At 35.5% G+C, this 13170-nt stretch overlaps 1 protein-coding gene and 2 long non-coding RNA genes across 5 annotated transcripts; 2 read left to right on the top strand and 1 right to left on the bottom strand.

Annotated features, from left to right (window-relative positions):
- The first annotated feature begins 1399 nt into the window (after window positions 1–1399).
- LOC136224629 (uncharacterized) lies at window positions 1400–3770 on the top strand. The gene is made up of 3 exons (XR_010686517.1): window positions 1400–1910; window positions 2590–2802; window positions 2901–3770. It is a non-coding gene; the product is annotated as an uncharacterized lncRNA (long non-coding RNA).
- Window positions 3771–7912: 4142 nt separating this feature from the next.
- Window positions 7913–10878, bottom strand: LOC136222202 (protein CutA, chloroplastic-like). 2 transcript variants are annotated; one of them, XM_066009741.1, is made up of 7 exons: window positions 10733–10878; window positions 9834–10007; window positions 9640–9764; window positions 8798–8860; window positions 8683–8714; window positions 8510–8604; window positions 7913–8440 (listed from the first exon to the last, which is right to left on the bottom strand). In XM_066009741.1, the coding sequence occupies exons 2-7, from the start codon at window positions 9986–9988 to the stop codon at window positions 8356–8358; spliced, it is 555 nt and encodes a 184-aa protein (XP_065865813.1). In that variant the 5' UTR covers window positions 9989–10007; window positions 10733–10878; the 3' UTR covers window positions 7913–8355. The 2 variants fall into 2 exon arrangements, with proteins under 2 accessions (XP_065865813.1, XP_065865814.1); XM_066009742.1 differs by having other exon boundaries at window positions 8533–8604.
- A 184-nt stretch (window positions 10879–11062) lies between these two features.
- On the top strand, window positions 11063–13170 carry LOC136222201 (uncharacterized). 2 transcript variants are annotated; one of them, XR_010685532.1, is made up of 4 exons: window positions 11063–11439; window positions 11857–11941; window positions 12406–12574; window positions 12750–13170. It is a non-coding gene; the product is annotated as an uncharacterized lncRNA (long non-coding RNA). The 2 variants fall into 2 exon arrangements; XR_010685531.1 differs by having other exon boundaries at window positions 12406–13170.

Genomic DNA, 13170 nt, shown 5'->3' with positions numbered 1-13170 from the left:
TTAGCAGGGAAGATTGAGATTAATGGGCTACAGAATGTGGGAGATATCAAGGATTTGAATCTTATTAAGGAGAAGCCTGGACTCCTTGAATTATACTTAAATTGGTATTATCATCATACACTTATAAACTCGAATATTCAGGATGAGAAGACTCTGAAATCTCTGGAGCCACATCAAAATGCATCAAGCGTTTCAATTGCAGGTTTTGGCGGAAGGCAATTCCCATCATGGGTAGGAGATCCCATATTCAGTAAGATGGTAAAGCTGAAGCTGTGGTCTTGCAAGCATATCAAATTGTTGCCGCCTCTTGGACGCCTACCCTCACTAAAGGAGTTGAGTTTACAAGGTTTGGGAGGAGTGGAAGAAGTGGGAACCGAGTTTTATGAGGATGATTCTTCATTTCCTTGTTTGGAGTCTCTAGAGATTCATGATATGTCAGAGTGGAAGCAGTGGTCTTGGTGTAATGCTCTAAATGAAGATTCTGTAGGAAGATTCCGCGAGCTTCGCAAGCTTAAGATAGAAAAGTGTCCAAAATTGGTAGGGAAGTTGCCAAGCTTCCTTCCTTCCCTCGAAGAACTTGAAATTTCAGGTTGCCAACAGTTAACTGATTCCCCTAGAGTCCTTCCATCTCTTAAAAAGCTCTCTATACATGGATGTCGAGAAGTAGTTCTGAGAAACCTGACTAATGTCCCATGTCTCAGTGAGTTGAAAATTGTAAGAATGGAAGGCCTTTCCATATTAGATGAAAGCTATCTACCGGCTGTGTCAGCTCTCCAAGAGTTTGAGATTAGTGGATGTGATGAACTGAAATGCCTGTGGGCTGATGGAACTGATTTGGGAGATTGTGTAAGGAGATTGTGTCATTGGTGAATGCAGAGGGAGGGCTTTTGCCTCTCAACCTAGAATATTTGTATCTTTCATATTGCGAGAGACTGAAGGGGTTCAATTTAAATGGCCTCAACAGTCTCAAAAATCTTTACATTTGGAACTGCCCTTCACTGGAGGTCCTTTGTGATAGTGAGATGTCTAGTCCTGAGAAAGTTGGGGGTTGTAAATCCATGAGCTGCTCTCCAAGCAGTAAGTTTGCCGATTCCCTCAAGTTTCTTACAATTGGGAAAGGGGCAAAACAATTACTAGAGTCATTTCTTTATGGGTTTTCTCATCTCACTGAATTGAGTATTAGTGAATGTGATGAATTGGAATCTTTTCCTGAGAGGGAATTGCCCAACATTGCCACTCTTGTGTATTTATCAATTTACAGTTGTAAAAGACTCAAGTGTTTAACGAATCATATGCAAAGCTTCCATCGTCTTCAATCTTTATCAATAGTGGACTGTGATGAATTTGAGTGGCTTCCGGAATGGGGATTGCCCTATCACTCTCTTGTCTCCTTCACGATTGACCAGTGTTGCAGATTGAGGTATCTACCGAATCAGATGCAGAATCTCACTTCCCTTCAATGTCTGAGAATAGAAAATACAGAGATATCGTCTCTAAAAGGGTGCTTACCTCCAAAGCTAACTCAACTTGACATCTCAGACTGTACAAAGCTGAGTCAACCAATGGCAGAGTGGGAACTCCACACACTCACTTTTCTTAGAAGACTCACAGTAACATCAAATACAGACATGGTTTCCTTTCCAGATAATGAGGGATTACTGCTTCCAACTTCTTTAACCTATCTTGAAATCTTTGGTTTCAAGAACCTGGAATCCATATCCAGGGGTATCCAAAACCTCAACTCTCTTCAACAATTACGCATTTCTGCTTGCCCTAAACTCAAGTTCTTTCCTCTTGAGAGCCTCCCTCCTGCACTTGAATATTTAGAAATTTGGAATTGTCCTCATCTACAAGATTGGTGCTCAAAAGACAAAGGAGAATATGGGCCCATCATTTCCTATAAGACTTGGGTAAGTAACTAAACCCCTAATTTATATATTTTATCTGCTCTTAATTTTGGATTATAACTTAATTTTGAAATCTGGTATGTGTTAATAATTTCCTCTTGGGACAATGGAACTGTGAGTAATTACTTATATCTCTATGATTAATAACTCCTCAAATTTGATTAAGAATGCTTTACCATTGCAGAGATTCTATACATTTAGGAATGCTTCATGCTGCAATTAATTAATTAATTAATTGTATGTTCCTTACTTAACGTTTTACTTATAGTTGAAATCTATGATGCACGGAAACGGAAAACGAAACGGAAGCGGAAACGGATACCGGGGAACATTATTTCTAAGAAAAATTAGCTAGGAAACAGTAATGGAAACGGAAAAGGAAATGGACACGAAATGCGGAAACGCTATTGAAAAAGAGTTTCCGTGCAACATAGGTTGAAATAATTTCTTTCAAGCTTCTCGTGCCTGCTTTTAGTTTGCAGAAAGATGAGGTTGCAGTTGTTGGTTGTCAAATATTAATATGTAGTAGACCTTTAACTATCAGCTTGAGCTTTTAGTTCAATTGGTTCCATGACATTGCTAATAGTTGGGAAGAAATGTAGAACTCTTTTTAAATATCTAATAGTTGGGATGAAAACTGCTTCATCTTTTTAGATATCTAATGTAATAAGCAATTGCACAGGATTGATGAGAGAGCTACCTAGTGTATGATCGCTTCCGTACGGTGCCAGGGAGCTGTCTCAACATTTGAAGCTAATGAAATCCTTTTTTATCAGCTTATGCCTCCTTGAATTTATCACTAATTTCAGAGATTGCTACTTTGTTTGCTGGAATTTGCTTCCTAACTGTGTGGAAGAATCATCTTTTTTGGTTTCTGAATCCTTCTTTCTTCCAGGTATTATAAACTGCCAGTTTTTTGCTTATTTATTAAACAATAATGTAACTTAACATGTCATCCTTACGCTGTTCTAATTCTTTTATATGTCATCTCAGAAACAACACATGTAGATTCAGGGTGGTGAAGGATAAAGCAATAACCTTCACCATTATCACCATGTATGAAAGGGATTTTTGAAGATCATGAAGTAAGATTTTTCCAGTCATCTTGGCTGCCTTTGGTGATCACGAAAATGTATTCACATAATTTTCCAGCATATAAGCTTTTATGTTTAAACAGACATTCACTTAATTAATCACTCACCGTTAACATGTTAAGTTAGCTCGAGTAAATGTAAGATCTACAGATATGTTTTCATTAACAATTAAGCTATAGTTTTCTATTTACCTATAACAAATTAGTTTTCATCAATTTTAATGGAATTTATATCTGCATTTTGGATCTAAAATCTTCAAATTTGTAAAATTTGAATTCTGTAATTTGCCTAGGTGGTAGACAAGTAGACTCCGTGCCATTAATCTTTACTGAAATTATTTGGGTGAATCAGATCCAAAAGCAGCTCCTTTGAAATATGAATCTATCATATTTGTTTGTTTAGTACAGATTGATGAGGATACACATATGTTGAAGTGAAGAGCTAGATGATTGACGAAGAATACCAACTATCCAAACAAGCCTGGAACGTCGGTCCACTCATTGAGGACAGCCACCTACCGTGCTTAGCACCACAGAAGCATCACTCGAGCTCGATGAGCTCTTCTGATGGCATGTTTAAGAGTTAATAGATCTTAAAGATGACTACTGCATGCCCTGTCCTTGTCAATACTTCTCGTCTACAATTTACATTTTTGTAACTTTTCCAATTTAGTTTTTGAGTTTCTTATTTGTTGTAGCTTGTATGCAGTAGGGACATTTTGTTTAGTTGTACCCAATCAGCTTATGCTTCCCGAATGCTGGCTGTACTCTTTTTTCTGATAATACAATAATCCAACTTGTTCCTTTATTCTTCATTAGCTTTTTGAACTTCTATCAGTTACTTACTAAGGCTGCAGCAATCCTAAGACATGATGCTCCTCATCCATATGTTTTAGCCATTTGGCTGTTTTGGCTCATGACCCGAGTCATGCAAAATGTAACAATAGTGTATCTATGGCTCACATTTGCCTATATTATTCTTAACCTTTTAGCTTATGCTTTACTTGGTAGAATACAGAGCTTACTGCTGCTCGACTGGTGCTGGATGGTCTCAAAGCTTAGCTCGTTGAAGAAGAAAATGAGACAAGTTTGCTGGAATTTTGTTCAACTTTGACTTGTTCAGATTCAGTTGAGTACTCTCTTCTATCTTATGCAAACCACTTCCTCCGCAAAATTTATCTCATTTATATTAGGCTTAATGCATCAAGGGCTCCCTAAACTTACATAGTGTCTAACTTGCTGAAAATGACATATTCACCACATGAATTTGAGCTTAAAGCATTACTTGGCCCTTGACCTATCTAAAATTGTCGTTTGCGCATGTTAAGCAAGTACATAGTGGGAGAAGGGAATGATGGGCTGAAGATATCAGAGTTGAAGAAACTTTCTCAATTAGCAGGGAAGCTTCAGGTTGAAGGGCTACAGAATGTGGGAGATATTAAGGATGTGAATAAGTTGGGAGTACTTGAATTATACTTGGAATGGGATTATTATGATATGGTTGTAAACTCAAATATTGAGGATGAGCAGACTCTCAAGTCACTGGAGCCACATCAAAATAGATTGAGCGTTTCAATTTCAGGCAATTATACTTGGAACTGGTGTTGTTGTCTTGTAACCATATTTGAATCAGGATTCTTGGGAGAGACTGAAAGAGTTCAATTTAAATGGCCTCAACAGTCTCAAAAGTCTTTGCATTGTTCACTGCCCTTTATTGGATGTCCTTCAGTTGACAAATGGTGCCTTGCACAGTCTCAAAAGTCTTGGCATTCATGACTGCCCTTCATTAGAGGTCCTTTGCGATAACGAGATCCCTTGCCTTGAGACAATGGAAGTTCGAGGATGTAAATCTGTGAGCTGCTGCATTAATGAAGTTCGATGAAAAAGATATAGGAATTTTTATTTTTAGTCGTTGCAACTTGTACCTGTGTCTGCGAACTATTGCACTATTGTGCTTCGGTTTGTCTATTTCAGGAAGTAACTAATAATTGGTAGTATTTCTTACTGAAACACACACAGTTTGTCTATTTCCGTCAATAACTAATAACTGATAGTATTTTTTACTGAAACACATACGGTTTGTCTATTTCAAACACATTACAAGGAATCTCTGAAAACATAGTGTATTTCTCAGGGAAACACATAGATAAGGAATTTCCGAAAACACACTTAAACTTCTTACTGAAACACAGATATAAAAAATCTTTGAAAACACATTTAAATATTGTTTGATATGCAAATTAATCTGCAAGTTCACCAAGTCAACATGTTATATCATGTTATCAAATCATCAAATTAACATGTCACATCAATAAAAGTTACAAACTCTAAATATGTGCATTTTTCTTATTGCTGAATACCAATTCTACAGAGATGACCGGAGAAAGACTCAACAGAGATTCACTTTTCAATTCATTTCAAAAACAAAAATCATTCAAATTGCACCAACTCTTATTCAATCAATAAATCTGTAAAGGTTACTAACGTTAGCAGTGCTGCATTAATGAAGTTCGAACTGCACATATTGAAGAATTGAAGATGCTGTTTTTCTTAGAGAAGTGCCACAAATGGTGGTGGGAACACCGACTTTTTCAGTCTATTTCGGTTGATTCAGGAAGAAATGTATTCATCTTTAATGAAGGAGCTCATGGGATCAAGTTGCTTTATCCATGACACAAGATTATTAAAGTTTGAACACAATTATAGTATCCTTGTAGAATACAAAAAGCTGCACTGTACTCGGATGATGCTTTCATTTGAATTTGTGTTACTCTAATTGTTCTTCAAATGATTATTACATATTTTTTGGATGTTCAAACTTGAAAAAGATATAGGAATTTTTATTTTTAGTAGTTGCAACTTGTACCTGGTGTCTGTGAACTATTGCACCATTGTGCTTGTGTTTGTCTATTTCAGTTAATAACTAATAATTGGTAGTATTTCTCACTGAAACACATATGGTTTGTCTATTTCACTCTATAACTAATAACTGGTAGTATTTCTTACTGAAACACATACAGTTTGTCTATTTCAGTCGGTAACTAATAATTGGTAGTATTTCTTACTGAAACACATTACAAAAAATCTCTGAAAACAGAGTTAAACTTAGGATAGCATTTTTTACTGAAACACATAGATAAAAACTCTCCGAAAACACAATTAAACTTCTTACTTAAACACAAAGATAAGGAATCTTTGAAAACACAGTTTTGATATGCAAATTAATCTACAAGTTCATTAAATCAACATGGCATATCATATTATCAAATCAATTTATCAAATCATCAAATTGACATGTCATATGTGTAAAAGTTACTAACATTCTTCTATGCAATTGTAGGCTCATTCTTCCGCAAGTAAACTTCAACTTTCATTGTTTTCATCTTCATTTGGGTTATCTGTGTTGAAAAAAATTAACTATTAATTTAAAACAATTAAGGAATTGTTGTGAAGTCCCGATTAATGAAGAGTTATTTTGTAATTTGTATTAATTAGGAACTGATTATGTAATTTGTAATTATTAAAAAAAAATAAAGAAAAAAAAAAGTAAAAGAAAAATGGTGCGAAAATGACCACCAAATTCAATGGTCTAAATTAGACCACCGAATTTTGGTGGTCAAGGTAAACATTGCCAGCATATTAATTGCTGGCAATGTTCCCTCCTTGAGCTATAAAAGCCAAGGAGGAGATGGAGCAAAACACACAATTTTGTAAAAATGTGAGTTTGAGAGCATTAAGAGTTTAGGGAGCAAGGCAAAATGAATTAAGAGAGTTTTGTGAGAATTAAGTCTCCGGTTAGGAGATTTTAATTTGGAGAGGGTAGTTTAAATATTTTGGGGAGAGATAAAAATAGTAAAGATAATTATTTCGGGGTATTTTCGAGAAACACCGGAGTGTACTATTTTTGTTTTATCTCAATGTAACTCTAGAAAGTTTCTAGAGTGTGCCCTCTTGTAAACCTCATAAATTCAATAAAATTGTTTTATCGCTTCCGCTAAATTGTCGCAATCGAGAAAAATTCCCAACAATCTGTTAACTTCAACTTCATTTCATATCTGAGAATAGGAAATTCAGTTACCTCCAAAGCTAACTGAATTTGGGATTCATGATTGTAAAAAGCTGAGTCAGCCAACGACAGAGTGGAGACTCCATACACTCACTTCTCCATAACCAGGGGTATCCAAAACCTCATCCCTCTTCAAGAATTATACATTCAAGAATGCCCTAAACTCAAGTCCGTTCCTCATCTACAAGATTGGTGCTCAAAACACAAAGGAAAATATGGGCCCTAGTTCAGATATTTTGCACTGGTTCCTTAGATGCTTTCTTCCAGGCATTAAAATATGGGCATCGGACAAACCGAATGAGGGTAGGTGATGCAGTTTATTCATCACTAAAAACTTAACATGATTAATTCATCACTAAGCTGATGAGATTATGTTAACTGTTTCGGATATTCGATGAGATTCCTGAGTTTCAAACACCTTTTAGATAGAACTCTCCCAATAAAAATCTCCCAATTAAAGTGTGAACACAATTTTACTATCCTTATGGAATACAAAAAGTAGCACTGAAAGGATGCTTTCTTTTGAATTTAGATTACCCTAACTGTTCAGCAAATGAGTATTACAGATTTTTTGGATGTTCAAACTTGAAGGAATTTTTATTTTTATTTATGTATATAGAGCAATAAAAGAGAGAACATGATTGATTTTTAGTAGTTGCAACTTGTGTGTGGTATCTGTGAATTATTACACCATTGTGCTTCAATTTGTCTATTTCAATAAGTAACTAATAACTGGTATTATTTCTTATTGAACCACACTGTTTGTTTATTTCAGTCAATAACTAATAACTGATAGTATTTCTTACTGAAACACATTACTGGCAGTATCTTACTGAAACACATGGATAAAGAATCTCTGAAAACACATTTAAACTTCTTATTGAAACATATCAACTTCAACTTTCATCACTTTCAGTATTGTGCTTGATTAAAATATGACACCATCTTCATTTGGGTTATATGTTAACTTCAACTTCTTTCATGTCATGCTACATTTCCATTGCTTTAGTTTTCCTGTGTACAGTCATCTAATGTGCTAAGGACCACAAAAGAAACACTCGAGTTCAATGAGCTCTTCTTTCAAACAAGACTGGAAGGTCAATCCACTCATTGAGGATTATTCATTTTCAGGTCAAGTCTTTAACCAATCTTTATCAATAGAGGGCTGTGGAGAATTAGAATCGTTCCCAGAAAGAGGATTGTCTAACTCTCTTGTCCCTTTGAAAATTTACAGCTGCTACAAAAGGAAACACATAGCAAGCAATCAAAAGGAAATACTTAGTCCCTCCCTAGTCGTCCCTGGTGCTGTTCTTGAGCCATTGCAGATACGGAATACTTCCACCAGTTATGGGCAAGGAGATTATTTCCGGTACTCTGAACAAAAACAAAATAGATCAAATAATAAATAAATAAATAAACTATTCTATTCTATTCTATACATACTCATATTCATGATTTGCTTTTACATGCTCTATCACTGCCTCCAGCAAAGACTGTCTAGTCTTGATTATCAGCAATTCCTCTGAATCACGCTGGATCTGCAACACACTCGCATAACAAATTACATTCCAAAATATCTTTTAATATTCAACCAAATCAAATCAAATCATCCATACCTTTCCCTCCCACTCATACACTGATTCAATACCTGAATTCAATATATATTTATCACCAAATGCTTTACTATTTCAAACAACATAATCTATCCCTACTTCAAAGCTCACAAAATACCTGGCACTATGTTCACACATGCTGCTAGTTTTTCTTTTACTATGCTTTCAGCCAATTTCTTTCCTGCAAACAAACATAATCATAACTGCTGTCTTTCTTTTCGCTATATATATATACACATATGAAGGATCTTCATCAGCCAATCGATTACTCGATACAATTATATTGTGATGATCTGTCAGATATTCAATTGACTGAAAATTCAATGTTCCACGCGAGAACCAAATATATTGAGATTCATTATCACTTGGTACGAGAGGATGTGTTAGGTGGAGATATCAAGATGTTATATGTGAAGAAAAAAGACCAAATTGCTGATATATTTATGAAAGGATTTAACGATGCAAAATTCGAACAATTTAGAAGGCAGTTTGGAATGTCAACGAAATATGAGATATTAAAAGTCGATGGTGAGGAAAAGTATTAAATCTAAGTGTTTCTATGTTATTCACCAACAATAATTAGGTGGGTTGATAATTTGTAATTTGACGTGATCACCGACCTAAAATCATATATATATAAATAGTTATGTTTGGATTTGAGCTGAGTGCATCAAATAATTGAATGGAATTGTATAGGTTAGAAAAAAAACATATGACATGAGTTTGGTTCAAAAAAAAGAAAAAGAAAAAATTTATTCATTTAATTCCTTCACATTTATTCAACATAATAACAGCTAAGAGCATAATTCAACAATACATCAAATACCCTTAATTGTAATCTGAATTATAATTACCTAGTAATTAGAATATCGCTGCATATAGTTACCGCCCCAACCAAAGAAAAGAAAAAAGAAACTTGGATCATTTTACACCGACTAAAGGGGGAAAAGGAAAACAAACCTGCATCTCTATTAGGCACAGTAACATATACAACAATGCTGGGCACGATGTTGCTACTTCCTTCCATTTTGATTCTGATGGTATTAGCATGCGATTGCGATTGCGATTGGCTACTAAACTTTGATCTAATCCAACGATTTCAACACAATTAAACAAAATCAATAAGAAGAGGGAATCAAAGGAAAAGGAATTACCTCAACAGAGGAACAAAGGAGCGAGATTGATCGAGATTGGAAAGGCCAAGCCCAAGGCTTAACATGCAAAACGCCCCCACTAAGGGCAAACGCCGTCGTATTCCATGCAAAGAGAAAACAGAAACCACTCCCACTGACCACACAGCTGAACCCATCTATTACTATATTTTAAATCTGTAGACATTTGAACTAATGTATCATTCTCACATTACTCATTTGCTTATGTGTCATTTTTTACGGCACTAATATTTAATATGAATTGAAAGATTCCAGTTTAGCTTGATTTTACCGCTGATAGAGGACAAGTCTGACGTTAATTAGAAAGTAGGAATCCTATTGGTGGTCAGTGGCGGAGCCAGGACTCAAACCTCGGGGCTCCATTGTATGTAGATTTTTTTTTTGGTACAACAACTCAAGAATTTGATTTCTACTGCAAATGTATTTATATACAAAAGTTGTTTTGGATTTTTTTTTATATATTCACTGTTCAGTAGTAATTGATGAGCTAAAATCTAAAATTACCTAAGCATGACCAATTCAATTCAATCAAAATCCCTAAAACCCCTAAATTTCACTTATTGAACTCAATTCACCAATTCAATTTAATCAAAATCTCTAAATATCACCAATTCAATTTATAATCAAAATCCCTAAAACCCTATAACATTATCAATTCAATTTAATGAAAACCCCTAAAATTTAACATATTATCAATTCAATTTAATCAAAACACTTAAATATCATCAATTGAATTAAAACCCGTCACATTATCAATTCAAAATTTAATCAAAACCCTACAATTTAACATATTATCAATTTCATTAAAACCCTAAACTATCAGATTATCAATTCAATTTAATCAAAATCCCTAAAATCAAAACCTTAAATTAAAAACTTACCTCTATCTCTCTTCCCCAACTTCCGGCGGCGACGGCAGCGGAATCACCCTCACCGGCAGCGACGAACGGCGGCAGCAGCAGGTTGAACGGCGCGGGCAGCAACGTCTCCTCCTCTCGCACACAGGAGCAAATCGCGAAAAAGTTGGTGTGGACGCCAAATATTTTGGTGCAAGGTTTTATATTTAATTAAGGGCAATTAAGTCATTTCCCCAAATTTTAAAAAACCCTAACATACACCTAAAACTACGTCGTTTTGCTAATGACATTTCAAAAAACAAAATTGAAATTACACAGATGGAGGCTCCATCTTCTGCATCGCCATGGCTGGGGGGCTCCCAGCCATGGCGGTTCCTGTTCTTACCAGGGGCGGAATACCCCTACTGTGGGGTTTTCCGGAGGGCCGGAGGGTCGGCCGACCCTCCGTGACCCTCTCTAGCATATAATCATTGATGGACTTAGCAAGAAAGGATTCCTAGATGAAGCATATCAGATCTTCAGAAATATGGAAAACAATGTCTGCTCGCCAGATAATTGCTCTTATAATGTGATTATTCATGGATTTCTTAGGCGCAAGGATTTGGTGACTGCAGCAAAACTCATTCATGAAATGCGTGACAAGGGTTTCTCTGCAGGCAACACCACATTAGTATTGCTAGTGGAGAATAATGACATCGTGAAATTACTATAAATTGTCTTGCGCATATCAGGTGAATTGATGAGCTGAAATTGACATTTATTACCTTTATACAGATGATGTCTGATGCCCATTATAGGGAGTTTATGCTAGGGATCTAGATTTTTGTAATACATGAAAGTTTTTGTGAAGAACATGCATGATTTGATAAGTTTTTCAACTTTGATAAGTTTTGCACGAGGCAGCAGCTTACTAAGCAATTGAATCTGTAAAATTGCAATGTCAAAATAGAATAATGGGATTGCTACTGTAAATCAAAGTAGTTGTTAATTGCTTAAACTTTTCTTTTCATTTGCATGATAGTTGAGCATCTACTGTTAGTTTCAAGCTACTGAATGAGTTTATGATACTTATTTCTCATGCTTATTATTACATGATTTCAGATCCTGATTATTTATCTTGACATCTAAGCATCTGTTTGTGAATCCAGTTTCTGGGAGGATGTCGCAATAACCACAACGGAAAGCAACTAACCTTGTCTCACAAGAGCATCACTATTGTTTCAGTTGAAATTGGTGAGTCTCAAGTTTATTGCAATGCTTGAAAATCTGAGATAACAGCCTTTTCAGAATATTCAGTAGATTAATCTGCTATTTATATTTTTGAAATGAGTATTTATGAAGCTTTTTTTGTTGGCTTGAAACCTGCATGTACAAATATAAAGCATTGGGATCATTGTGATGCAAAGTTATACTGATTTAGTTTGAAGTTTGCTCTCGAAATCTTTTGAGTTTTAGGTTTTTTTCCTTGTTTTTTCTTTCTGCGAAAGCAACGTCTAGGATGAGTTATATGATTGGCCTATGAGGAATTCATTCGTAGGTGGAGATACTTTAAAAATTGTTTGTTTGTTTATTCTGTCTGAAGTAGGAAATGATATGTTGGTTGTGTTTAAGCTGTTGTGGCTGATGCAAATTGATTTAGTTACACATTTTTGTTTTTCTGCTTTGATGAAAATGAATGGTTTTGATTTTTTTTGAAGGAAAGCCGTCAATCTGTGCTTACAAAAGTTTTGGATTTGGGCAAAGTCAGTGAACACTCTGTTTTGTTCCCATTCCTGATCAGTCAAAGGGAGTGTTCAAGTCCGTTATCAAGCAAGTTGTAGGAGGATAAGCTAATTTGAAAGCAGGCCCATAACAGAAATCCTATAGGCAAGTAGTCATCGAAAGCCAACTTTATTAGTTGTTCATACTATTGGTTTATGGTTTAAGGCAAAAGCTAATCGACACCCCTTCATTAATCTTCACTGAAATTATTTGGGTGAATCAGATCCAAAAGCAGCCCCTTTGAAATATGAATTCTATCATATTTGTTTGTTTAGTACAGATTGATGAGGATACCATCTATCCATACTAGAGGATTCAAACAAGCCTGGAACGTCGGTCCACTCATTGAGGACAGCCACCTACCGTGCGTAGCACCACAGAAGCATCACTCGAGCTCGATGAGCTCTTCTGATGACTCCTGCACGCCCTGTCCTTGTCTATACTTCTCGTCTACAATTTATGTTTTTGTAACTTTTCCAATTTTGTTTTTGAGTTTCTTATTTGTATGCAATAGGGGCATTTTAATATTATTTTGTTTAGTTGTACCCAATCAGCTTATGCATTCCAAATTTGGGTCCTTTTTGTGAAGTTTATTTTCTGGCATATTGAGAAATCATGCTGGCTTGTTCCTTTATTCTTCATTAGCTTTTTGAACTTCTATCAGTTACTTACTGAGGTTGCAGCAATCCTAAGACATGATG

Source organism: Euphorbia lathyris, chromosome 3 (assembly GCF_963576675.1).
Source record: "Euphorbia lathyris chromosome 3, ddEupLath1.1, whole genome shotgun sequence".
NCBI classification, from domain to species: domain Eukaryota; kingdom Viridiplantae; phylum Streptophyta; class Magnoliopsida; order Malpighiales; family Euphorbiaceae; genus Euphorbia; species Euphorbia lathyris.
This window is presented reverse-complemented; position numbering and strand designations above follow the sequence as displayed.

Excerpts from the sequence above, each read along its gene's own strand:
- LOC136222202 (XM_066009741.1), bottom strand. The coding sequence starts at position 9,988 with ATGGGTTCAGCTGTGTGGTCAGTGGGAGTGGTTTCTGTTTTCTCTTTG. Across the intron at positions 9,765-9,833 it reads TCCTTTGTTCCTCTGTTGAG|ATCAAAGTTTAGTAGCCAAT; the intron begins GTAATTCCTTTT and ends TCGTTGGATTAG. Across the intron at positions 8,605-8,682 it reads TGTATGAGTGGGAGGGAAAG|ATCCAGCGTGATTCAGAGGA; the intron begins GTATGGATGATT and ends AGTGTGTTGCAG.